Below are 27,640 nucleotides of genomic sequence, written 5' to 3'. Positions count from 1 at the left end.
GGTTCATTAATGTCCTTTGGGGAGGAAATTTACTGTCCTCTCCTGCGCTAGCCCACATGTGACTCCAGACCCACAGCATTGTAGTTGACTTTTTTAACTGCCCTCTGAAATAGAGACACCCTTGTACCAAAATGCTATGACAAAATATAATCAGAATAAAACAGGACAGACCACCTAGCATTGACCTGAGCATCAGTTTTGGATTTGACAAAGGCACACCCTTCAATCAACCCAGCAAAGATTCCTCTCGAACAGCTGGGAACTTGTGCAAAAAATGGGAGAACTGTCCAATAGATTAGTTAAGTAACAGCCAGATATAGGCATACACTCAAAATCATAACTTTTAATTACCTTCATTGACTTAGACTCCTCCATCATCATCTGCGTATATCCTGTCCCACCAGAAGTGATGACACAGTGGTATACTGTCGGGAGGGAGTGACCCTGAGAGTTCTCAATGTTTACTCCAAACCCCATGAAGTCTTACAGCATAAGAACATAAGAAATAGGAGCAGGCCATTTGGCCCCTCAATCCTGCTCTGCCTTTCAATTAGATCATTGCTGATCTAATTGTGGCCTTAATGACACTTTCCTGCTTCTCATAACCTGTGACTCCCTTATCAATCAAAAATCTAAGTTGGCCTTGAACATATTTAATGACCCAGTCTCACCTCACTTGGGAAGAGAATTCCAAAGACTAACCACTCGAAGAAATTTCTCCTCATCTCAGTCTTAAATAGGAGACTCCTTTATTTTGGAACTGTGCCCCCTAGCTCTAGATCCCCCCACAAGGGAAACATCCTCTCAGCATCTGCCCTGTCAAGTCCCCTCAGAATCTTGTATGTCTCAATAAGATAACCTCTTATTCTTAACTCCAATGGGTACAGGCACAACCTTTTCAACCTTTATTCATAAGATAAGCCCCTCATCCCAGGAGTGAGTCATGTGAATCTTCTCTACTGCTTTAAAGCAATTATCTTTCCTCAAATAAGGAGACCAAAGCTGTAGACAGTATTCTAGCTGCAGCCTCACCAAGGCCCTGTACAGCAGCAGTAAAACTTCCCTACTTTTATGCTCCATCCCCTAGCAATAAATGCCAACACTCAGTTTGCCTTCCAAATCACTTTGCACCTGCATGCTAACCTTTTGTACTTCTTGTGCAAGGACACCCAGACAGCATTCTGCAGTCTCTCCATTTAAATAGTATTCTGCTTTTCTTCCTGCTAAAGTGGACAACCCACATTCTTCATCTGCCAAGTTTTTGCACAGTCACTTACCTATCAAAATGCCTTTGCAGGCTCTTTTGCACCTTCCTCACAACTTCTTGTCCTACATATCTTCGTATCGTCAGCAAATTTGGCTACAATATAGCCCCTTCATCCAAGTCATTAACATAGAATTAAATAGTTGAGGCTGCAGACTGATTCCTGGCACTTAGTTACTGTTTGCTATCCTGAATAATCCTGGCTGTTACCTGTTAGTTGGCCAGTCCTCTATCCGTCCTAATATATTGCCCCAACACCATAAGCTTTTGGGGATGGACCTTGAAGCTCCCAGCCCAGGGCAAACTCTGTGTTCGTTTTTCCCTCCGTGCTTCTTCCAAGTGGTGCTGAACATCATTTGAGGGAGGACGGTAGATGGTAATCAGAAAGTTTCCTTGTCCACACTTGACCAGAGTCAATGTGGTTTTGTGAAAGTGTTTGAATTTATTAGAGTTCTTTGAGGATGTAATGAGCAGAGTGGATAAAGGAGAACCAGTAGATGTAGTGCAATTGAATTTCCAGAAGGCATTTGATAAGGTGCCACATAAAAAGTTACTGCACAAGATAAGAACTCATGGTGTTGGGGGCGATGTATTAGCATGGATAGAGGATTGGCTAACTAACAAGAAACGGTTGGGGCTAAATGGGTCATTTTCAAGTTGGTAAACGCCCACTAGTGCAGTGTCACAGGGATCAGTGCTAGGGCCTCAACTATTTGATCCATATTAATGACTTAATATTACTAACTGCATTGTGCCAAATTTTCTGCTGGTCTAAATGTAGAAGAGCATGCTGTGAGGAAGTTACAAAGAGTTTTCAAAGGGATTTTTTTTATTCTTTTGTGGAATGTTGGTGTTGCTGGAAAGGCCAGCATTTGTAGCCCATCCCTTATTGCCCTTGAACTGAGTGGCTTACTAGGCCACATGAGGTGAGTTAAAAGTCAACCACATTGCTGTGGATCTGAAGTCACATATAGGCCAGACAATGTAAGGATGGCATATTTCCTTCCCTACAGGGCCCTAGTGAACTAGGTGGGTTTTTACAACAATGATGGTCACCATTACGAAGACTAGCTTTATTTAACTGATTTGTTAATTGATTTTAAATTCCACCTGCTGCAGTAGTGGGATTTGAACTAGTATCCCCAGAAGCATTAATAGACCAGTGACACTACCACTTGGCCCAAACATGGACAGAAGATCTAAATTCCAAGATGTCAGGTGAAAGTGACCATCCTTGATACATGGCAAGTATTTACCGAGTGGCGTCAAGGAGGTCTAGTAAAATTGAAGTTGGTGAGAATCAGGGAGAAAGCTGGAGCCACGGCTAACAGGCAGTTGGTTGTACTTGCTGAGACCAATCATCTTGATCCTGGGATATCATTACAGGGGTACCTCAGAGCAGTGCCCTTGTCTCAACCACCTTAAGCTGTTTCATCAATGACCTTCTGCATCATAAGGTCAGAAGTGGGGATGTTCACTGATTGCACAGAGTTCAGTCCCATTTGTGACTCCCCAGGGACTGAAGCAGTCCATGCCAACATGCAGTAAGATCAGGAGTATATTCATGCTTGGGCTAAGTGATAAGTAACATTTGTGCCACACAAATGCCAGGCACTGACCATCTCCAGTGACACCTCCCCATGACATTCAGTGGTGAATTGGTGAATCACTTACCATCAACATCCTTGGGTTTTCATTGACCAGAAAGTAAACTGCACCAGCCATATAAATACTGTGACTACAAGAGCAGGTCAGAGACTAGGAATTCTGCGGTGAGTAACTCGCCTCCTGACTCCCCAAAGCCTACAAGGCATAAGTCAGGAATGTGATGAATACTGTCCACTTGAGTGTTGATGGAGCTACGCTCATTCAGGCAAGAAGCTCAATGCCATCCAGACAAAGCAGCCCAGTAGATCAGTACCCTTCAACATTCACTGCCTCCACCACCAATGCACAGTGGCAGCAGTGTACCTTTTACAAGATGCACTGCAGCAGCTTGCCACAAGGCTCCTTTGACAGCACCTTCCAAACCCGTGACTTCTACTACCTTGAAGGACATGGGCAGCAGTGTATAGAAACACCATTATATTCAAATTCTCCTCAGAGTCTCACAACTTTGACTTTACAAATCCTGCCTTTGGAAATAATATCACCATTTCTTCTCCTTCATTGGATCAAAATACTGGAACTCCCTCCCTAATGGCACTGTGGGTGTCCCTACACCACATGGATTATTGCAGTTCAAGGTGTCGCTCACCTTCTCAATGGCAGTTAGGTATGAGCACTAAATGCTACCCTTGCCAGCGACACCTATAATCCCAAAAATGAACACACAAAATCCAATGGAGGAGTTCATTTTTGTTAGTATTACAATTCCAATCCTCGAACACTTTTTATAAGAGAATCTGTCAGCTGCATAATGTCCCCTCTAAATTTTAATTTGTTTGGTATGTACTAGGTGTGATGCAGTACAGCAAATTGGCTTTTAATTTGCCTGATCTGTTAACACACATCTGTTTTCCTCATTGTCCTATGGCTCTTGCAAAGGCTGTATTAAGACATAAGTAAGAGCAAACTACTGCAGATGATGTAAGTCAAAAATAAAAACAAAATGCTAGAAATACTCTAGTCAGTCAGCAGCTTTGGCAAGATAAATAATGTTTCAGGTCGATGACTTTTCATCAAAGCAGATCTGAATATTTCCAGCATTTTTTTGTTAGTATCAAGATACAATCTGTTCTTGAGCTTTACCTGAACTAGTTAAGTCTGCCCTAATAAAAATTAATCATTTGGGAAAGCTGAAAATTACAATAATCTGGAACAAAAAAGATGAAATGCTCAGGGATCTGAAAATCTGGAAGGAAGATAGGCTAATTTCTTAGATATAATCTGATTCCGGGACAGGCCTGAACTCGAGCAGCAGACATCAGTGGTGCTGATTCAAGGCCTGTAAAGTTGGGTACTGAATAAAAGTGAGGTTAAAAAAAATTAGATCAGATTTACTTTGGTTGTTTCAATTACTAATTAAACATTGATCTCTTTTTATAAATCAACTGTATCCGTATTTACTTTTGAAAAAGTAAACAATACCAGTCCAGATTTATTTACTTTGAAATTTTCGTAGACTTGAAAAATCTTATTCCTTGGATTTGTACTTAGCTGATCAATTAGATCAGCAGGGGGAGAAGGTGACACAGTGGTAATATCATTGGACCAGCAATCCAGAGGCCCAGGTTAATATTCTGGGGACATGGGTTCAAATCCCACCACAGCAGCTGGTGCAACTTAAGTTCAATTCATAAACCTGTTCTCCGTAATGGTGACCATGGCAACTATCATCGATTGTTGTGAACACCCCACTGGCTCACTAATGTCCTTTAGGGAAGGGAAATCTGCCATCCTTATCCAGTCTGACCTACATGTGATCCAGACCCTTAACTGCCTCTGAAGTGGCCTAGCAAGCCACTCAGTTCAAGGGAAATTAGGGATGGGCATCAAATGCTGGCCTTGCCAGTAATGCCCACGTCCCATGAAAGAATTTAAAAAAACAGTTGAAGATCTGAAATTGAAGTTGCTGACTCTCTGCATGGCAGAGAAAATTCAAGGGCTTTCCCCCCGACCATAACCCCTAATTGAAAGCGCTTCTTTGTAAATGCTGGGGAGAAAGATTAGGAAAAGATCAGACATGATTGTGATGCACTTCCCCCAGTTGAAAACTCTTTTGGCAGTCTATACTCACGTGTATCCTCTTCCATTATCCTCCTCTGGTGCAATGCCAGAGGACCCCGACTGCATGTGGAACTGAATCCAGCAAGAATCAGGGCCTTCAGGAGAGGAAGTGAAAATGCGGGAGTGGGAGAGAGAATCATGTTCTAGTTATACGAAGCTGGGGTATTTTACTGACATTACTGTGTTCAGATATGTAACAGTTCTTTGTGTCTGGGCTAGGATTTGGAGGGAAATCTGCTGGATTCATGGGAAGGCGTGAGAGTGCAGTGCCTATGGTGTCTAAACGATGGGAAAACGGTTCTTGCCTCGGACACGCATCAGCGGATACGAGGCTACAACTTCGAGGACCTGACTGATAGGAATATGTAAGCCACATTGTAATTGATTGTTTACACTGAGATTAAAGCTCCATTTGGACTATTTGATTCCGTGGAAGGGTGCGCGGTTAGTTATGAACATAGTTTACTGTTTCCAGTAGACACTTACTGTGCACTGATGTTTTCTTTTCTAAGTTCCTGCACTCCTTGCAGTGGTGTGCTGATATTAATCTCTCATTGCTTGTATTGTGGTGTCGGTGTTCTGTTTCTCCTACTAGTGATACCTTTAGTTTTTCTTGCCCAATTAACTTTCCTTATATCCTTTGAGGTCTTCCACCCTGCCCTGCAATCTGTTGCACCTGGAAGTGTAGATAGGTAAGCTGATCTGAGGCTTTGCCCACTATACATAAGAAACAGGAGTAGGGTGTAAGCCATTATAATATTGCTGGATCCCTGATAGCATTAAGCGTGCACCCAACCTGAGTGACTTTGACTGTAGTTTGGGTTTTACCTTACTGGCTATCTGTTCCTTATGGTAATTATGGAACTGCAGTGCATCACACTCAGGGCAGCACATTGAAATATGATTCACCCAATTTACTTCATTTCAACTCACTTCTGTGTGCCTGCTGTTTCTCTGTCAATAGCTTAATATAAAAAAAAGTTATTCACCCTATTTAAGTTTGGTGCTTGCACCCTGATTTTTATTGTTCTTTCATGGGATGAGAGTACTGGCAAGGCCAGCTCTTGTTGCCCATCCCTAATTCCCCCTGAGAAGGTATGGTGAGCCACCTTGAACCGCTGCATCTACCTGGTGTAGGTGCACCCACAGTGCTAATTGATGAACATGTGGAAATACATGGGTTTTTGAGGACGCCCAGCAAAAAATTTGTTAAAGGTAAGTCATGGTTTACAAATTTATTAATTTGTTTTAAAGAAGTGACCAGATAGATAGAGAATGTAGTGGCTACGGTATTTATGGATCTTCAGAAATCATTGTGCCTGAGTTGTTAAAATTCTTTTGTATGCTATGAGGAAATGTAGCAGAATGATTGGAACGTTGGTTAACAGATAGGAAAAATGCGTTGCTTGGACTGGAGAAATGGTGTACTTTAGACACACAAAAGTTACGGCACAGAAAGAGGCCGTTCAGCCCATCGTGTCTGCGGCGGCCAAAAAAGGAGAAAAAATGAAACTGGCTGCTCATTTTAATCCCACTTGTTACAGACTTCAGGTAAAGCTCCAGGTACCTTTTTTAAATGAAATGAGCGTTTCAGTCTCAACCATCAATTTGGGCAGTGAATTCCAGACACCCACCACCCTCTAGGTGAAAAAACTTTTCCTCATGTCCTCTAATCCTTCTAACATTCACCTTAAATCTATGCCCCCTGGTAATTGACCCTTCAGCTCAGGGAAACAATCTTTCCTGTCTACCCTACTAGGCCCCTCATAATTTTGTACACCTCAATTAGGTCACCCCTCAGCCTCTTCTGTTCTAAGGAAAACAACCCTAGCCTATCCAGTCTTTCCTCAGCTGCAATTTTCCAGCCCTGGCAACATTCTTGTGAATCTCCTCTACAGTCTCCAATGCAATTATGTCCTTCCTGTAATGTGGTGACCAGAACTGTATACAAAATTCCAGCTGTGGCCTAACCAGCATTTTACACAGTTCCATCATTACACCCCTGCTTTTGTATTCAATACCTCGTTCAGTAAAGGAAAGCACTCCATATGCTTTCTTTACCACTTTATCCATCTGTCCTGCCACCTTCAGGGACCTGTGGACATGCACTCCCAAGGTGTCTCACTTCCTCAACCTCTCTCAATATCCTCCCATTTATTGAGTAATCCTTTGCTTTGTTTGCCCTCCCCAAATGCATTACTTCTCTCTTTTCCAGATTGAATTCCATTTGCCACATTTCTGTCCACTCAACCAAGTCATTGATATCTTCCTGGCGACAACAGCTATCCTGTTCACTGTCAACTACGTGGCCAATTTTTGTGTCATCTGCAAATTTCCCAATCGTGCCTCCCACATTTAAGTCCAAATCATAAATATATACAACAAATAGCAAGAACACCAACATTGAGCCCTATGGAATGCCACTGGAAACCACTTTCCATTCGCTAAAACATCCATCGACCATTACCCTTTGTTTCCTGTTGCTGAGCCAATTTTGGATCCAACCTGCCACCTTCCCCTCTATCCCATGGGATTTCACTTTTCTGACCAGTCTGCCATGTGGGACCTTGTCAAATGCCTTACTAAAATCCATGTAGACAACATCCACAGCATTGCTCTCATCAATCCTCCTTGTTACTCCCTCAAAAAATTCTATTAAGTTAGTAAAAACACAATCTTCCCCTAACAGAACCATGCTGACTATCCCTGATCAAACCGTGCCTTTCTAAGTGACAGTTTATCCTGTGTCTCAATTGATTCCAGTAATTTGCCCACCACTGAAGTCAGACTGACCGGCCTATAATTTTCTGGCCTATCTCTCACACCCTTTTTAAATATTGGTACGATGTTCGCAGATCTCCAATCCTCTGGTACCTCGCCTGTATCTAGTGAGGATTGGAAAATGATCCCCAAAGCCTCTATTTCCTCCCTGGCTTCCTTTGACAACCTGGGATACAATCCATCCAGCCAGTCCCTCCAGTACTTCCTCCCTCATTATGCTTATTGTATCTAATGTTTCACAGTCCTCCTTAACTAGAATGTCTGCATTATCCCTCTCCTTGGTGAAGACAGAAACAAAGCACTCATTGATAACCCTGCTCACATCTTCTGCATCAATGCAGAAGTTACCATGTACATCTTTGATAAGCCCTATCCTTCCCTTAGTTATTCTCTTGCTCTTAATGCAATGGTAAAACATCTTTGGGTTTTCTTTGATTTTACCTGCCAATAGTTTTTCGCATCCTCTCTTTGCTTTCCTGATTTTCTTACTTCGCCCCTGTACTTTATATATTCCTCAAGGCTTTTCATAGTATTAAGCTTTTTGTGACCGTCATAAACTTTCTTTTTTTGCCTTATCTTACCCTATATGCTTCTGGATAACCAGGGGGCTCTAGATTTTGCAGTGCCACCCTTTTTCTTTGTGGGGCCATGTCTACACTGTGCCTGTAGAAGCTCGCTTTTGAATACCTCCCACTAGTAGCTGTTTCTAGTCAACCTTGCCAGTTCGTCCTCCGCTTTGTAAAATATCTTTGTAAAATTTAGAACTTAGCCCTGTTCTATCTTTGTCCTTTTCAATAATGATGCTAAATCTAACTGTATTATGGTCATGATCTCCAAAATGGTCACCCACTGCTATTTCATCCTCTTACCCAGCTACATTTCCTAAGACTAAATCTAGAATTGTGCCCCCTCCCGTTGGGCTTGTTACATGCTGGCTAAAAAAATTCTCTTGAATGAAGTTCAAGAATTTTGTGCCCTTCACACTGTTCATATCCCAATTGATATTGGGTTGTTGAAGTCTCCAACTATTACTGCCCCATTGTTTTTACACACAGAAATTTGCCTACATGTTTGCTCTTCTAACTCTCTTCCACTATTTGAGGGTCTATCATGCACTCCTAGCAATGTGGCTGCCACTTTTTTTTGGCCCTGTGCTCAACCCATATGGCCTCATTTAGTACATCATCCCTCCTCATGGCTGTAATTGACTCTTGAACCAATAATGCTACACTCCCAACTTTTTTTAATACCCCTCTTTGTCCTGCCTAAAAACTCTATCTAGGGATGTTAAGCAGCCATTTTTGCCCATCTTTAAGCCAAGTTTCTGTTATAGCATTGATATCATGCTGCCATGTATCCATCTGTGTCCTCAGCTCATCAACTTTATTTGCTGCACTCCTTGCATTTACATGTGCGCTGTTTAACACTGCCAAGTTCCTGTGCTGTACACTTTTTAACCTGTGATACTTTTGTCTTTTAGTCACTCAATTCTCCATCTCATGTTCACTGCTCTGAATCTGCCCTCAGGTTCCCATCCCCCGCCAATCTAGTTTTTAAGCCCCCACCAACCCCAACAGTACTAACAAATCTAACTGCGAGGATATTCGTCCCAGTCCTGTTCAGGAGTAGATCGTCTGGCTTGTACAGGTCCCATCTTCCCCAGAACCAGTCCCAATGCCTCAGAAATCTGATGCCCTCCATCCTACTTTCCAGCCATGTGTTCAGTTGCTCAATTCTCCTATTTCTATACTCACACGTGGGACTGGGAGTAATCCTGAGACTACTACTTTAGAGGTCCAGCCTTTGAATCTCCTTCCTAGCTCCCTAGTTCCTTGGTCCTGTGCTTGGCCCACTTTCCTCGATGTATATAGATGATTTGGCTACCAAGAACATAACCCTAATCTGCTGATGATGCAGAAGCATGTTTAGCAAATTGTTGGGAGCTCTGTAAAAGTCTTCCAAGAGGGGAATAGATTAATATAGAGTGAAATGTGCAGGCAGGTGTCAGATGCGCTCTAATGTGTATAAATAAGAAATTATGTTTTTTGGGGAATAAACAAAATGAGAATGTACATACAATGGAAACACTGAAGTGGATGAGGAAAGATCCAGGGGTTTAAATTAATTGTGTGAGTGAGTGCAGGTCGATAAAGACATAAAGGAGTAAAATTTTGGATTTCTAGGAATAGAGATAGAGCGCAAGAGCGTTGAAATTCTGACTAACTTAGTCAAAGCGTTGTTTGCAATATGTACAACTTTATAAAAGGGGTATTAAAACTATATAAAGAGCAGAGAAATTGAGGAAATTTAATGCTGAGTTTTATAAATATTGAAAAGTTTTGTTAGTGAATAGGGGAAGACTTTCCGTGGTTGGGAATGTAATGAAGGGATCATCGACCTAAAATGATCCCTCAGCCTTTGTCTCTCAGAAGAGAGACTTTAGAAAGCAATACAGTCACATCACATCAAGACTGAGTGTTGCCAGTTTTATTGGTGTTGTAGTTTGTAATAAATGGGAATGGTTGACTTCTAGTTAAGTTGCAAGACTATTAAATATTCTAAATTTTAAATATTAATTCAGCACTTGATATTTTTGTCAGTTTTTGATTGATTCTTCAAACAAAGCTGGGCTTACCTGGTGTAGTGAAGTTCCTGAGTGGAACAATGTAAAGCAAATTAAAGCAGGCATAATGAAAATATAGTCCACATTCACCGCAAAGCTTTTTAATGAGTAATGTTAGACAACTTGTCTTCCTTTGTAATTTTGTCGGCCTGGGGACTTGGAAATGGCTGTTGCTTCACTGTTGGATAAGCCCTTACTCAACACCAGGATCTGCTTCTACAATTTGAGATGTATGCCGATTAATCGGGCCACAGATTTAAACTTTCTATGTGGGTCCCAGGGTTCCTTTATTACATACCTATGTGGCCTATGAAGACACTCGAGACTGTCAATCTGGTATGCTTCAGCATTAACTGGTTAATTCTATTTCATCAAATAATGGAATTCACTAACCACCTCAATCCCTTATTTCCAATGCTCAAGCTTGTTTTAAAAGAAATGTTTAATGAAAAAGTCTTAAATGGGTGTTTATTGATTGTAATTGCTTTCTGTTTTTAATGAAATCTTAAGGAAGAGTTGCTTTTTAAGACCTTCCTGTTTATTGATGTATAACTTCCTGGAATGAAAAATACTGACTCAATTGTTCAGAGCTGCTTCAACTCATTGTGCTGTGAAATTTATAAAATAAATTCAGTGCATTGAAGTAGTTTTTGCTCTGCTTGATTCTTCTTTGGTTCTATTACAGAGTGCAAGAGGACCATCCTATAATGTCTTTCACAGTTTCGAAGAATGGAAGGTTAGCCTTGTTAAATGTTGCGACTCAGGTATGTAGAGAGGAATCGATTTGTTTAAATCTGACTTGTATTTCCCTACTGCAGCATTTTAATTGGGTCCAAGACCAAAAGGGACAAATTTAGCTCTGTTTCAAGTATGGACTGTAACCATTTAGTTTGGTAGTGTATATATGCCTCACAATAATTCGATAGGGAAATGCACCATATGGTTGGTTGCTGAGACATGTAAATCAAATTGGTCCTTGGTAAATTCCCAGGTCTGTGCTAAGCTAATTTCAGCTGGAACAGTTGCGTGTAGCTGGCTTTACTTCTGGATACAGAGGCCACTTAGTGTAGGAAAGGAAAATCAGCTAAAGTTCTCACTTGTTGCTGTCAGTACTCCTCCATTGCCTCTTCTGTGTGGCATCACACTTTCATGGTTCCATTTGTAATCAAATCTCTTGCAGTTATTTTTCCTAACTGCCCTTGCATATACAACCATAATGTGTTCTCAGGCTACCCCCTTGGCTGCTTTCTGTTGCATATTTACATACTGCCTCTCTGACAATAAGTATCAATTCAGTTTCTACATGCATACCATGGACGCCAAACTTTGCCTCTGTCATCACACTGACTTCATTGTTATGCTGTCTGATGCTTGTCAGATACAAGCTGGAAACCACAAACCATTGATTTCATCCTTTGACGATCTCAGGCTGAACCCTTGTGTCCTACTTAATCTTGAGCTGAACTTTATAACCTCATATCCACTCTTTATCACTAAGACCTATTTCCACCATCATCTGTACCTCATCCAACTACTACCAAAACCCTCAGCAAACCTTTCCATAGACAAGCTTGACCTTCGCAGCTTTTCATAAGTCTTTCCAAACACTTAACTCAACAGAAAAGACTGTCCAAATCCTATGATGCACCAAGGTCTTTTCAGCCATCCTCAGTTGTGGCTCAGTTGGTAACACTCTTGCCTCTCAGTCACAAAGTTACAACCCAGGACTTGAACACAAAAGCCATGGCTGTCACTTCAGTGCAGTGCTGAGAGAGTGCTGCACTGTTGGAAGTGCCATCTTTATGATGAGACATTAAACCGAGGCCTTGTCTGCTCTCTTGGGTGGATGTAAAAGATTCCATGGCGGTATTTGAGGAGGAGGAAAATTATCCCCATTGTCCTGGCCAATATTTATCTCTCAATCAACATCACAAAAGCAGATTATCTGGTCATTATCCTATTGCTGTTTGTGGAAATGCACGAATTAGGAGGAGAAGGCCATTCGGCCCCTCAAGCCTACTCTGCCAATGAATATGATCATGGCTGATCTGATTGTGGCCCCAACTCCACATTCTACCTACCCCTCGGCTCCTTTGTTAGTCAAGAATCTATTCACCTCTGCCTTAAAAATATTCATTGCCCCTGCTTCCACTGTTCTCTGGGGAAGAGTTCCAATGATTCACAACCCTCAGAAAATTTCTTCTCATCTCTGTTCAATCCTAAATAAGCGACCCTTATTTTTAAACTGTGGCCCCTAGATGCAACCTCTCCCACAAGGGGAAACACCCTTTCAACATCCACTCTGTCAAATCCCCTTAGGATCTTATGTTTCAATAAGATCACTTTTCAATCTTCTAAACTTCAATGGATACAGGCCCAGCATGTCCAACCTTTCCTCATAAATTAGCCATCCCAACTATCTGTCGAGTGAAACTTGCAGCTTCTAATGCATTTATATCCCTTCTTAAATAAGGAGACCAAACTCTACATAGTGCTCTAGGTGTGGTCTCACCAACTGTAGCAAAATATCCCTGCTTTTATTTTCCATTCCCCTTGCAGTAAACGACAACATTCCATTTTCCTTCCTAATCATTTGCTGTGCCTGCATAATAACTGTGATTCATGGACCAGGACACCCAGATCCCTCTGTACCCCGAGTTCTACAATCTCTCTCCATTTAAATAATATGCTGCTTTTCTATTCATCCTACCAAAGCGGACAAGTTCACATTTTCCCACATTATACGTCATCTGCCAAATTTTTGCCCACTCACATAACCCATCTATGCCTCTTTGCAGACTCCGTATGTTCTCTTTGCAACTTACTTTCCTACCTATCTTTGTGTCATCAGCAAATCTGGCAACCGTCCCTTCATCCAAGTCATTGATATGAATTGTAAATAGTTGAGACCCCAGCACTGATCCTTGTGGCACCCAACTCGTCACATCATGCCAACCCGAAAAAGACCCATTTATCCCTACACTCCTATTAGCTAACCAGTCCTCTTTCTATGCTAATATGCTACCCCTTGCACCATGAGCTCTTATTTTGCATAGTAACCTTTGAGCTTGCTGTGTGGCTGCTTGGTGGCTGCTTTTCCTACATTACAACAATGACAACATTTCAAAAGTACCCCATTGGTTATAAAGCACTTTGGAATGTCTGGCGGCTGTGAAAAGTGCTATTTAAATGTAAGTCTTTCTTCCATGACCATTATTGGTTCCCCATTTTCCAGCACATTGAATTCTAAACAACTATCCTTAGTTACAAGTTCTTCCTCATCTTCTGTTAACCCTACCCCTACAACTTTCTTCAACCTAACCCACCTTTAACACTCCATTCTTTTGAATCAGGATTTCAGTGCTTTCTAAACCATTCTGCCTTGCTACACCACTCCCCACCTTCAGAGGCCTCCCTGAATAAAACCTAAGTCTTTGACTGCCTTTGGTTACTTTTTCTATCCTTTGCCTAACTTCAATGTCACAATGTAAAAAGATAAAATAAAATGTGTTGTAAGAGGATGGGATTTGTTGCATTTTATTACATTTTCCATGAAACTGCTTAATATAATTGCCCTACTCTTGGTCAACATCCTCTGATGAAAGAATAGGGAAATTGAAATGAAGAAATTTCCAGGTTCTCTTAATTTAAACAGCCATTGAGGGTAAATTGCTAAAAATATATTCCATACATGCACATGAAGTGTGAAGTAACATCACTCCATGTTTGGCTGTTGACACTGAAAAGTGTTCAAAGCTATCTTTTGACTTAAACATACTATTGTTTTCTCCCTCTTACCAGCCTAATGGCATATGGAGAAATTGTCAAGTATGATTTGGAGATATTCTGGTTTTTAATTTGTTTTGTAACAACAGTGGCATGTGTAGATGAACAAGAGAATACTCTTTTGTAATACATCTCCCAGGCATTCATTTTGGGTGCAATACCATTTGTATTGTTGATGAGAAAGTATTTCCTTTTGCTGCCGAAGTGCCAAGTTGGTTCAGTTACTAGCACTTTCACTTCTGTCGGAAGTAATGTTCTCTCCAGTTCGTTGCACTATGCAGTCCCGTTTAAGATTGCTGTGTTACCCGCGTATGTCTTAAGAGGGAACATTAGTCCGAAGGTTTCAAGTTTTATTCCAGGACTTGAGCACATAAACTAGGCTGACATTCAGTGCAATACTTATGGAATCCTGCGTTGTCGGAAGTGCTGCCTTTTGGAGGTGATGTTACACTAGGCCTGGCCTGCTTGCACCAGTGGCTAAGGCGGACATTCCAAGATCAGATTAAAGATCTATAACACTATTCGTACAGTTCTCCCGGTATACTGGCCAACATTCCTCCCCCAATAAACAACATCAAAGGTAGATTAATTGTAATACTGTGTCTTTGATCTTCTATGCAATTTGCCTAATAAATATCATGATACTTGAGTGGAATTCAATGAATGTGAATGCTTTGAATGGTGTGATAAAACGACTACGTAAATCGATCATGTTTTTTAATTAGACAGTTCTGGCCTGTTAGCTGATATTAATAATATTCCCTCTTTCAAACCTGCTGTCATCAATCCTCTCAAAAAAGGACCCGGCTGTCCTTGTAAGCTGCCACTCCATCTCCAACCTCCCTGCTCCCTCAAGTTCTTGAACATTTTGAAGCCTCACAAATCTGTGCCTTTCTCTTCTTATTTGAACTTCTTATTTGAATCCCACCAATCAGGTTTCTGCTCCCGCCATAATAACAAAATGATCTTAAACAGATTTGGAAATAACATCCAATGTGACTGACAGGTAAACTATCCCTCATCATCCTCGGCCTGGCAACAGCCTTTGACATGGTTGACTACAAAATTCTTCTCCATTGTTTCCACTGTCATCCAGCTGGGACTGCATTCACCTGGTTCCATTCTTATCTATCCAGTGACAGCCAGAGAATCAATCTCCTGCAATGGCTTCTATTCCTGCTATCCTTGGCCCTGCTCCTATTTGTCATCTACAAGCTACCCTCCTCAACAACATCTGAAAACAGAATCTGTTTCCATGTGTACGCTCACGATACCCAGCTCGAACTCACCTCCATCTCTCTTAATTTTGCCAGTGTCAGTAAACTGTCTTGCTTGTCTGACATCCTGTATTGGATGTTGGAAATTTTCTCAAATTAAATATTGGGAAGACTGTAGGCATTGTCTCTGGTACCTGTCACGATGCCTATTTCCTTGCCATTGACTCCATTTCTCTCCCTGGCAACTGTGAAGCTGAACCAGACTGTTCACAACCTTTAGTGTTAAATCGGACTGTGCATTGAGCTTCCTTACATATATCTGTACCATCACCTATTTTCGCCTCCATACATCAACTGACTCTGTCCCTGCCTGAGCTTATCTGCTGAAACGCTCACCCATGCCTTTGGATCCTCTAAATTTTCCTTCAACACATTCCTGTCCAGCCTCCTTAGTTCTACCTTTCACAAACCTGAGGTAATCCAAAACTCTGCTGCCTACATCCTAACTTGCACGAAGTCTCACTTGCTCATCGCCCTGTGCTTGTTAAGCTACATTGGCTCTTAATTAAGCAACACCTGAATTTTCAAAATGTTCATCCTATTTTCAAATCTCTCCATAGTCTTGTCCCCCACCTATCTCTGTGGTCCCCTCTGGCCTTACAGCTGCTTGAGATCACTGCTCTGCTCTAATTCTGGCCTCTTGAATTCTCAATTTTAATCGTTCCACCATTGACGACTGTGCCTTCAGCTGCCAAACTGTAAGCTCTGGAATTCCCTCCCTACAAGTCTGCGTCTCCACCACACTTCCCTCCTTTTAAGACATTCTTAAAACTTACCACTTTGACCAAACTTTTGGTTACCTGTCCAAATCTCCTTATGTTGCTCAGTGTTAAATTTTGTTTGATAACATTCCTATGAAGTACTTTGGGATGTTTTATTACAGTAAAGGTGCTATATTGATGCAGATTGTTTTTAGACTTGTATCTTAAATGGAGTTCTCAACCAAGGTAGTTGGTGATCTGGTTCCAGTCACAGATGAGAGCCTGAAACTGCCTTTCAGAGACTAACCTGAGGTGACTGACCCTTTTCTTCCCTCTCGCCTGGCCTTCACTGAAAACTTTCATTGCAGGGGAAGTTTGTCGATATGAGTTCTGTACTTCATTGTATGTAGCACTTTGACCTTTTTTTTGCAAATGTTATAAGGTGCTGTATAAATGCAAGTATATACTTAGAGCAGTTCAACTTGGGAAACTGTGACTGAAGAATTGAGAACAAAAACCCGCATGCTAACAATCCATTTGTGTACGCAGCACATTTTTTTCTCCCTGTAGTTTCCTACCTTCAAGATGCTGAGGGATGGTTTCAGCTTGCCCTGTCCCCTTGTCGAAGTGGATATTCTTCCTGTGAGATGTAATAGGTTGTTTGATATTGGGAGGCAGCGATTATTTCAAAAACTATAACTTAGTGTTTCTTGCTGGAATAGCTATCAGGAGCCTGGACTAACGATCTGGAGACATCTCACCTCAACTGACAGCTGAATAATTTAAATTCAGTTAATTAATTAAATCTGGAATTTTAAAGAAAAACTAATAATAGTAATGGTTTGCAATAACTACAGGATTGCAATAAAAAGCCACCTGGTTCACTCATGTCCTTTAGAGAAGGAAACTTACTGTCCTCACCCAGTCTGGTTAATGTGTGACTCCAGACCAACAACAATGTGGTTGACGTTTCGCTGCCCTCTGAAAAGGCCTAGCAAACCACTCAGTTAACAAGGCAGCTCACCACCACCACCACCTCAGATCACTCCATGATGGACAATAAAGGCTGGCTTTGCCAGCGATGGCCACATCCCATGAATGAATTTTTTTTAAAAATCACAGCCAAGCTATTCTTCTTCCCCATCACCCCCACCCTGCTCCAACATCCACACATCCATTTTTCAGCATGGATGGCTGGATAGCAATCAGCAGTAAGAGAACTGACTTGATTATGATTAGGGCTAATTCAGCAGTAATCAAACCTGGGATTTCCTAGCTTGTATGGTAGCGTTTAACATTTGTTTCCATCAATGAGATACTTCTGGTGGTTTATCATGATGAACCAACCTAATGTGTGGGAAAGTGTGACATATCGATAGATAATTCAATATATATATATTATATATATTATATATAATATATTTTATATTTATATTATAGATAATTTGATATGGAAAAGCATGCTTACCGGATATGAGTGTGAAAATTGACAGTACTGTCAATGTATACTGTACAGCTTTCCATTTGAACAGATGGAGTTTATTCACTGGTGCTTCTAGGCCTTACACCAGGTAATGTTGGCCATTTGTTAAGATGGCCAATTGAATGTTTGTATTGAAGACCACAAACTGTGCAGGAAACAGTCTTAGTTCTTGACACTTTCCCACAGTATTACCACTGCATTCACTGCACTGAAACCAGCTGTCTTTGCTTCTGACGAAGCTGATCAGATTAATGGGGAGGGGTACATTTATCACTTGATGGCAGCTTTGTGTTTTTTTTTGTCTTTTTATGTGCTTTTCCTTCTACCTCTACTGCAAGATCTCTCCGCTATATCTACCTGCAAGCACATTGATCTCTCTGGGATACCTGAAGAAGCAGCCAGCTATTTGGAATTGAATTTTTAACAAGACTCATATGTTTCCCTCTGCATGGTGAAAATGTAACTGAAGACAGTGGAAGATGAAGAGAAAAGGCAGGAGAAGTCAATTCGCTCAAGAGTGAGTAGAAAGTCTGCACAAAACAACCAGAACTGATTTAAGCTTGTACTGCTTTTGACACTAAGTGGTGATGGTGAGTTAGAGCCCTGGTCCAACTACCTTTAAGACTTTTTTTTAATGGTTACACGCAGGATGGTGGAAAGAATGCTATAGATTCATCAGCAATTTGAAATTTTGTTATAACTAATAAAAGAAGCTCAGTGCCTAAGGTTGAAGAACTCTGATTTTTGATTAGTACAAAGTTTGCTGGACTTTGCTTACTGAAAGTAGTCTTGACTCAGCTGATTTGGGTCAATTGTGATGTTGAAATTTTAAGGCTAGTACAGATTGTGGGTTGAGAGAGGGAGGGGGACCTACATCTGATTTTTGTAGGACAAAATGGAGAGCTTTTTGACCTTGGATAATAACTCTGAATGTCTACCTGTTTGACCCTACATTGTCTCCGTGTTTAGACTACCCAATGGAGAGGATTGGAACAATGATGAATCTACTTGCTGGGAGCGACAAACCAGATCCCCTCAAATGACATCAGTGCTGACTTACTTCACACGGTTAAAGTGAATCTTTTGACCTTTGACCACTATCTCTGTCCTCCTGATTTCTTGTTTCAGGCATGGAAAGGTGTCTCCAGTTAGTGATGTAAAAGTTCATGTTGCTGTAGTTTTCTTTGAAATTCAGAAACTCGGTCTCTTATAGTGATAATATGATGGATCTCTTCATAATCTGTGAGTATTGAGATTCCTGTTGCAGTGAGCTGATTACTACATCTCTACAATTCTTCGTAACCTGTGAGTATTGCAGGTACCATTGTGGTGAATTGACTACTGCATCTCTAAGGTCAATGTAAAGAGAAAAGCCTGACAGTGGTGTCCACTTCCATACAAGAGCATGATCAATATGCAGCATTGATCAAAAAGATAGAGAAGGGAAATCCTCAGTGACTTTTATTTAACATTACAACCTCCAGAAAGCCAGCATGCCGCCTGGTTAAATATTGCACAACTCCGACGTAGTCAATCTGTGAAGAAGAAAATCCATTTGCGTGAAACTGACTGAAGTAGTGGAAGCCCTGGGATCTAAGAAGATGGTGTGTAAACTCTGTTTGTGTAGCCAGATACATCTTACAGCTCAGTGGACATTAGTTTCAACAGATTGCCAACCATTTGAAAATTCTTCTACAGATTTTTGACTTTGGACTACACTGGAATGACGGCAATTCAGGAAGCGGCTGGCTCATGGTATTTGCCAGCAGAAAACATCTGGTTTGCAGTAAAAAAAAAGGCAATTTGCCAATGTTAGGATTGAAACCAGACTGCAGTTACTTGTAATGAGCTACTTTAAATTGGTATATTCCCACATATACCAGTGCAGGGACCTAACTAATCCATGTTAATTTTGTGCTGAAATTTTAGCAAGTGATACTGAGATTATAAAGTGTTTAATTTGTACTGAGATTATGAAGGGTTTAATAATTGAAAATATTGCAATCGTGCCAAAATTTTCATGGTAATTAAATAAACAAAGACTTGGATTCATGTGGGGGCTTTATAATTGAGAAAAAATTTGTTCTCCTTCGTGTAAGTGTGTTTGTTATGAGGACTATTGTATCATTTCCTAATGCAGTACTGAATTGTGGATGCTTGGGGAGCTTGAGAATGAATCCATATAAGGGCTCACAGCACAAAATGGTGCTAATCTGGCACAATGAGGTGCACTCCTCTTGCAACTGAATTGTTGGGGTAGTCTTATGCTGCATCTAATTGCTATATCTGGCTTGCAGGCGTTTAAAATGGAAAGTGCGCTATTCCTCAGCATTAATCTGAAATCATAGTGTTCCAGCACTGAAACAGGTTGAGTTTGACCTTTTGTGTTCCTTTTCCATTACCTCACTGATAGCCATGCTTTCAGCCACCTGTGCATCATGATCTAGAAATATATTTTAAGCCACTTCACCACCACCTTTTTTTTTTAAAAGAGTTTTTAAAACACCATTTCTTTGACCAAGCTTTTGGTTACTCTTGTAATGTTTCATTCTTTAGTTCCATGTCTACTTATTCCTGTTTAAAGTGATGGAGAACAGATTAGATTGGCTAACAAATTGTGCCTATTGTTTTCCCATCTATACAGTACTACTTAATGTAGAAAAGCATCCTACAGTATTTCATAGTGCAACAAAACATGGATGAGAGATATTATATGAGAGGGTAACTAAAAGCTTGGTTAAAGAAGTAGTGCTTTAAAAGACCTGGCAAACGGAGTATAATGTGGAAAAGTGTGAAATTGTCCATTTTGGCAGGAAAAATAAAAAAGGAGCATATTATCTAAATGATGAGAGATTGCAGAGCCCTGAGATGCAGAGGGATCTGGGTGTCCTAGTGCACGAATTGCAAAGGGTTTGTATTCAGGTACAGCAAGTTATTAGAAAAGTTATAGAATGTTATCATTTATTGAGAGGGGAATTGAACACATAAGTAAGGAGATTATACAGGGATTGGTGAGACCACATCTGGAGTACCGAATGCAGCATTTGGTCTCCTTATTTAAAGAAGGATTAATACATTGAAGCAGTTCAGAGAAGGTTTACTAAACTAATACCTGAATTGGGCGGGTTGTAATATGAAGAAAGGTTGGACAGGCTAGGCTTGTATCCGCTGGAGTTTAGAAGAGTAAGAGGTGACTTGAAACATAGAAGATCCTGAGGGATTTTAACGGGCTTGATGTGAAGAGAGAGGATGTTTCCTTTTTTGGGAGGATCTAGTACTGGGGGCCACTGTTTAAAAATAAAGGTCGTCCATTTTGGACAGAGATGAGACTTTTTTTTGAGGGTTGAGAGTCTTTGGAACTCTCTTCCTCAAAAGGCAGTGGAAGCAGTGCCTTTGAATATTTTTATGGTAGAGGTAGATAGATTCTTGATAAGCAAGGGCGTGAAAGGTTATTGGGAGTAGGTGGGAATGTGAAGTTGAAGTTATAATCAGATCAGCCATGATCATCTTTAAAGGCGGAACAGGCCAAGTAGCCTACGCCTGCTCCTAATCTGTATGTTTGTATGTATGTTCGTAAAAAGATCTTAAAGACGTGGAGGGAGGTGGATTGTAAGTATTGTTGCCTTTAAAAGACTGTGGGCCAGCAACACAGCCAAACAGTAATGTATCAGAATTTGGAAGAAACATGGGTACATCATAGCTGATTACAACCAAACTTACCACAGTGAGTGAGTTTGATTAAATGGTTAAACCCAAGATGGAAAAATTGTCAACCAATGACAAGCGCTCAAACTGTACACTAAGGGCAGTGGTGGTCTGAGCTTTTATAACCAAATGTGAAGTGTTTACCTGTGTAAATGCTATAAATTCAAAGTTTTAAAAATTGAAGATACTGGAAAAATACAGAAGGTCTGTCTGCATCTGAAAAGATAAAGGACAGGGTTAATGTTAAGCCCTTGTAAGAACCAAAATCGTGAACCTTTTCAGATGCTCTCTCAACCAAGAAGGTACTTATAATCAAATTAATGTTTGGCCATCTGGATATCACTACTTCATACCATCCAGAACATTTTGATGTTAATTGCATGTTTTTAATTTCAAAGGCTATTTAGAATAAAGTCCATGGAAAGAAAACCTAAAGTTCTCTCTCTCTCTCTCCTTCTCCTTTCTCTTCTCTCTCTCTCTCTCCACCCCCCCTCCACCCCCCCCCCAACTCTCTCTCTCCCTCCCTCCCCCTCTCTCTCCCTCCCCCCCCCTCTCTCTCCTTTCTTTCTTTCGTGCTTTCTTTCGTTCTTTCTCAGGGAGTTCATCTATGGGACTTACAGGACCGTGTTTTAGTGAGAAAGTATCAAGGTGTCACGCAAGGATTTTACACCATTCATTCATGTTTTGGAGGCAACAATGAAGACTTTATTGCCAGTGGCAGTGAAGGTAAGAAGCAGGGGTACACAGCATTATCGACTTATGCAGTATAGGTGAAGAACATTCGGTCCATGGATAGCAGGAGCTACCACTTAGCTCTGCTTGTCCATGGTGGTTTGATGTGGGTGATTGTGGGGAAATTATCAAATGCCCAACTTCTTAGCATTTTATTGGCATAAACTTATCATTTCATTTGGCCATAGAAAATTGCAGGAAGTTCTGAGGCATGTTGAGCCCTTGTCAGAACCAAGATTGTAAACCTTTTCAGTTGCTCTCTCAACCAAGAAGTTTGAAATGGCCTAAGGGAGGTGGTGATGTTATCACTGAACTGGTAATCCAGAGACTCCGGATAATGTTCTGGAGACCTGGGTTCGAATCCACCACACGTGGAATTTGAATTCAATAAGAATCTAGGGTAATGCTCTGGAGACCTGGGTTTGAATCCTCCACAGATGGTGGAATTTGAATTCAATAAGAACCTGGAAGTACTCCTCTAATGTCAATTGTCAATAAAACCTACGTGGTTCACTAATGTCCTTTAGGGAAGGAAATCTGCTATCCTCGCCTATCTGGCCTACATGTGGCTCCAGATCCACAGTAATGTGGTTGACTCTTAAATGCCCTCCAAAATGGCCCAGCAAGCCCCTCCGTTGTATCAAACCACTAAAAAGTCAACAAGAAGGACTGAAACAGGATGGACCACCTGTTGACCCTCCTTGCTAACACCTGGAGGCTTGTGCCAAAATTAGGAGAGCTGTCTCACAGATTAATCATGCAACAGCCTGACATAGTTATACTAACGAAACCATATCTTACAGGTCATGCCCCAGATACCACCATCACCATCCCTGGGTATGTCCTGTACCACTAGCAGGACAGACCCAGCAGAGGTGGCGGCTCAGTGGTATACACTTGGAAGGGTTTTGCCCTCATAGTCCAAAGGAGTGACTCCAGATCCCATGAAGTCTCATGGCATCAGGTCAAACATGGGCAAGGAAACCTCTTCATACTGCCCCTCCTCAACTGATGAATCAGCACTCCTCCATGTTGACACCACTTGGAGGAGGCACTGAGGGTGGCAAGAGTGCAAAATGTACTCTGGGAGAGGGACTTCAATGTCTATCACCAAGAGTGGCTCGGTAGCACAACCAAAGACCAAGCTGGCCGAGTCCAAAAGGACATAGCTGTTAGACTGGGTCTGCAGCAGGTGGCGAGAGAACCAACGAGGTAAAAACATACTTGACCTCATCCTCACCAACCTGCCTACAGTAGAGGTATCTGACCATGACAGTATCGGTAGGAGTGACCACTGCACCGCACAGCCCTTGTGGAGACAAAGTCCTGTCTTCACAGGATGCCCTCCATCGTGTTGTGTGGCACTACCACTGTGCTAAATGTGATAGATTTCGAACAGAGCTAGCAACTCAAGACTGGGCATCCAGGAGGTGCTACGGGGCAGCAGCAGAATTGTACTCGACCACAATCTGTAACCTCATGGCCCAGCATATCCCCCACTCTACAATCACCACCAAGCCAGGGGATCAACCCTGGTTCAATGAAGAGTGCAGGAGAGCATGCCAGGAGCAGCACCAGGCATACCTAAAAATGAGGTGTCAACCTGGTGAAGCTACAACACAGGACTACTTGCAAGCCGAACAGCATAAACAGCAAGTGATAGACAAAGCTAAGCGATTCCACAACAAACAATCAGATCTAAGCTCTGCAGTCCTGCCACATCCAGTCTTGAATGGTGGTGGACAATTAACTCCCTGGAGGAGGAGTCTCCACAAATATCCCCACCTTCAATGATAGAGGAGCCCAGCACATCAGTGCAAAAGATAAGTCTTTGCATTTGCTGCAATCTTCAGCCAGAACTGCCAAGTGGATGATCCAAGTCTATCTCCTCCGAAGGTCCCCAGCACCACAGATGCCAGTCTTCAGCCAATTTGATTCACTCCAGATGATATCATGAAATGGCTGAAGTTACTGGATATTGCAAAAGCTATGGGCCCTGACAATATTCCAGCAATAGTACTGAAGACTTGTGCTGCAGAACTTGCTGTGCCCTTAGCCAAGCTGTTCCAGTGCAGCTGTAACACTGGCATCTACCCAGCAATGCGGAACATTGCCCAGGTATGCCATGTACACAAGAAGCAGGACAAATCCAATCCAACCATTTACCACCCCATCAGTCTACTCTTGATCATCAGTAAAATGATAGACGGGATCATTAACAGTGCCATCAAGTGGTACTTGCTTAGCAATAACCTGCTCACTGAACGCCCAGTTTGGGTTCCGCCACGGTCAATCAGCTTCTGACCTCATTAAATCCTTGGTTCAAACATGGATAAAAGAGCTGAACTCCAGGGGCGAGAGTGGTTGCCCCTGATTTCAAGGGAACATTTGACCAAGTGTGGCATCAAGGAGCCCTAGCAAAACTGGAGTCAATGGGAATCTGGGTAAACTCTCCTCTGTTGGAGTCATACCTAGCACAAAGGAAGATGGTTGTGGTTGTTGGTGGTCAGTCATCTCCGCTCCAGGACATCATTACAGGGGTTCCTCAGGGTACTGTCCTCAGCCCAACTGTCTTCAGCTGCTTCATCAATGACCTTTCTTCCATCTTAAGGTCAGAGGTGGGGATGTTTGCTGATGATTGTGCAATGTTCAGCACCACTCACGATGACTCAGAAGCTGAAGAAGTCTATGTCCAAATGCAGCAAGATCTGGACAATATCCAGGCTTTGGCTGACAAGTGGCAAGAAACATTCGTGCCACACAAGTGCCAGGCAAGAGAATCTAACCATCATCCTTGACATTCAATGGGATTGCCACCACTGAATTCCCCCACTATCAACATCCTGGGGGTTACCATTGACCAGAAACTGAACTGGACTAGCCACATAAATACCGTGGCTACAACACCAGGTCAGAGGCTAGGAATCGTGCAGTGAGTAACTCACCTCCTGACTCCCCAAAGCCTGTCCACCATTTGCAAGGTACTAGTCAGGAGTGTGATGGAATACTGTCCACTTGCCTGGATGAGTGCAGCTTCAACAACACTCAAGAAGCTCAACATCACCCAGGACAAAGCAGCCTGCTTGGTTGGTATCCCATTCACTCCCTCCACCACCAACGCAGAGTAGCAGCAGTGCGTACCATCTACAAGATGCACTGCAGGAATTAACCAAGGCTGCTTAAACAGTACCTTCCAAACCATGACCAGTACCATCAAGAAGGACAAAAACAGTAGATAGATGGGAACATCCCCACCTGGAAGTTTTCCTCCAAGCCATTCACCATCCTGATTTGGAAATATTATCACCATTCCTTCACTGTTGGATCAAAATCCTGGAGCTCCCTCTCTGACAGTACTGTGGGTGTACCTATACCACAGGGACGACAGCAGTTCAAGAAGGCAGCTCACCACCACCTAGCCAGCGATGCTCACATCCTGTAAGTGATTTTTTTTAAAATTCCTGCTTCACATCAGTATTTTCAGCAGTGACCGTACACAATTTTGTAGTCCACCTTTATCTTTAACAGAATTTTGCTAACTTTGGGAGTTGAAAACATCATTATTTGTGAAATTATAAATTTCATCACTTCTCCATCGGCCTTGTAAAATCTTGCATGGAATCTGCTCCCAGTTCTTTTGGGCTTTCCCTGTGTGGATTACCATCTAGAGTCTGAGTCTATATAGCTGAGAAGGAGGCCATTCAGACCATAAAGTTCATGATGGCCCTCTAATGCAACCCAATCAGGTTCCTGTAGCACCTGCAAGTTTATTTCCCTCCAATTCCCATCAAATTTCCTTTTGAAATCATGAAACGTCTCTGCTTCCACCACCCCTGTCAGCAGAGTTCCAGGTCATTACTACTTTGTCCATAAAAATGCCCTGATTTTCTCCACCAATTCTCCCTCCCCACCCCCCAAAACCCTTGTATATCTCTTGCCCAAAATCTTATATCCATATCCCCTAGTCTTTGTACTATCTGGCCTCAGCTCATCAGTTTCCCACAAAAGCACAGCTATGATCGGGCAATAGTTGTGTTAAGGGTTGGAGACTCTACCTGCACTGCTCTGTCCTGTGCTGTGATGCCACTCCCTTATAACAAAGATATATGCAAAGGTTGGTTTTCAGAGCTGACTGCTTTACTTGCCTGCTCCTGATTTTCGGCCTAGTTCCTGGCTGGTGGTGCGAACCTAAGGGCTTTAAAAAGTAGAGATTAGCAGTTTGGAAACACAAGTCTTTCTCTAAAATAGTCTTTAGCTTGTACATCCAAATGTAAATGGGTAAAGGTTTTTTGGGGGGCACTTTAACAGCAATGAAGTCCCTGTTCATTTAGCCCTGGTAGTTACTTGATTAGAATTGAGGGCTAGCAATAGATTTTGTGGTTTTTTTTAAAATTAAAAGTAGGTATGCTACTGACTTTGTGGGAAAATGGGACATTTTTGCTTGGCTTCTACCCAACGGCAGAGTCAGATTTGGAACTGACAAATGGTGGATAATGGTAATTGTGTGTAGATGAACCAGCTAAGATGGGGAGCTGTTGTTTCATCACAGCTTGGTGACACGCGATCTCCTGCCACAACCCATTCCACCCTATCTTCCCATTCTCCGCATTTGTTGGTATCAGGCGTGTTGATTTTGGAGGTGACAAGGAGGAAACCAAAATCTTCCACAATGTTGGAGGGAGAAATTACAGGTACAATGCCCTGTTTGCCAGGCTGCATCCGATACTGTTGTGTATCTGCCTGATTAAAGGCCCCTTACAAATGGTTGAGAAGGGAGTGGCTGAGAACAGAGAGTAGACTACCTACCTGACCCCTCAGCCTGTGCACTCTAGGGGGTTTAATGAGAAAGTACTAACAAAACAGTCATTTTTAAAAAATTCACGGGATGTGGGCTTCGCTGGTTGGGCCAGCATTTATTGCCCATCCCTAGTTGCCTTGAGAAGGTGGTGGTGAGCTGCCTTCTTGAACCGCTGCAGTCCATGTGGTGTAGGTACACCCACAGTGCTGTTAGGAAGGGAGTTCCATGATTTTGATCCAGCTACAGTGAAGGAACAGCGATATATTTCCAAGTGGTGAGTGACTCAGAGGGGAACTTCCAGGTGGTTGTGTTCCCATCTATCTGCTGCCCTTGTCCTTCCAGATGGTAGTGGTTGTGGGTTTGGAAGGTGCCACTTTACAATTTACAAAACTTAAAACTTTTACCATTTAAATTAATTTGCTTGTGAATTATGGGTTGGATCCACGTGAGGGGCTGAAACAGAATGCTGTAATTTGTATGTTAACGGAATATCTCTTGTAGATCACAAGGTTTATATTTGGCACAAGCGGAGTGAATTGCCAATAGCAGAACTGACAGGACATACTCGTACTGTAAACTGCGTAAGCTGGAACCCACAAGTCCCGTCCATGATGGCTAGCGCTTCAGACGATGGCACAGTCAGGATTTGGGGACCAGCACCTTTCTTAGACAACCAGGAGTCTGAAGGTGAAGTGTTTCATTAATTACTGCAGTTGGCAATCTGCTATAGAGCTAGCTGGAAAAGTTAACTGAATCTGATG

At 42.0% G+C, this 27,640-nt stretch overlaps 1 protein-coding gene across 9 annotated transcripts in view; it reads left to right on the top strand.

Annotated features, from left to right (window-relative positions):
- Nucleotides 1-27,640, top strand: part of LOC144681094 (WD repeat-containing protein 26) — a 126,275-nt gene that overhangs the window by 86,261 nt on the left and 12,374 nt on the right. For 3 of the 9 annotated variants that reach the window (XM_078542825.1, XM_078542819.1, XM_078542826.1), the window contains exons 10-14: nt 5,213-5,358; nt 11,083-11,161; nt 18,114-18,161; nt 21,946-22,075; nt 27,381-27,566. In XM_078542825.1, coding sequence (XP_078398951.1) covers nt 5,213-5,358; nt 11,083-11,161; nt 18,114-18,161; nt 21,946-22,075; nt 27,381-27,566 — 589 coding nt within the window. Of the gene's footprint in view, nt 1-5,212; nt 5,359-11,082; nt 11,162-17,982; nt 18,162-18,613; nt 21,792-21,945; nt 22,076-27,380; nt 27,567-27,640 lie in introns of those variants that run through there. The other 6 variants (XR_013576690.1, XR_013576689.1, XM_078542820.1 and 3 more) reach the window with 5 other exon arrangements.

This window comes from Cetorhinus maximus, chromosome 5 (assembly GCF_964194155.1).
Source record: "Cetorhinus maximus chromosome 5, sCetMax3.hap1.1, whole genome shotgun sequence".
Lineage (NCBI taxonomy): Eukaryota > Metazoa > Chordata > Chondrichthyes > Lamniformes > Cetorhinidae > Cetorhinus > Cetorhinus maximus.
This window is presented reverse-complemented; position numbering and strand designations above follow the sequence as displayed.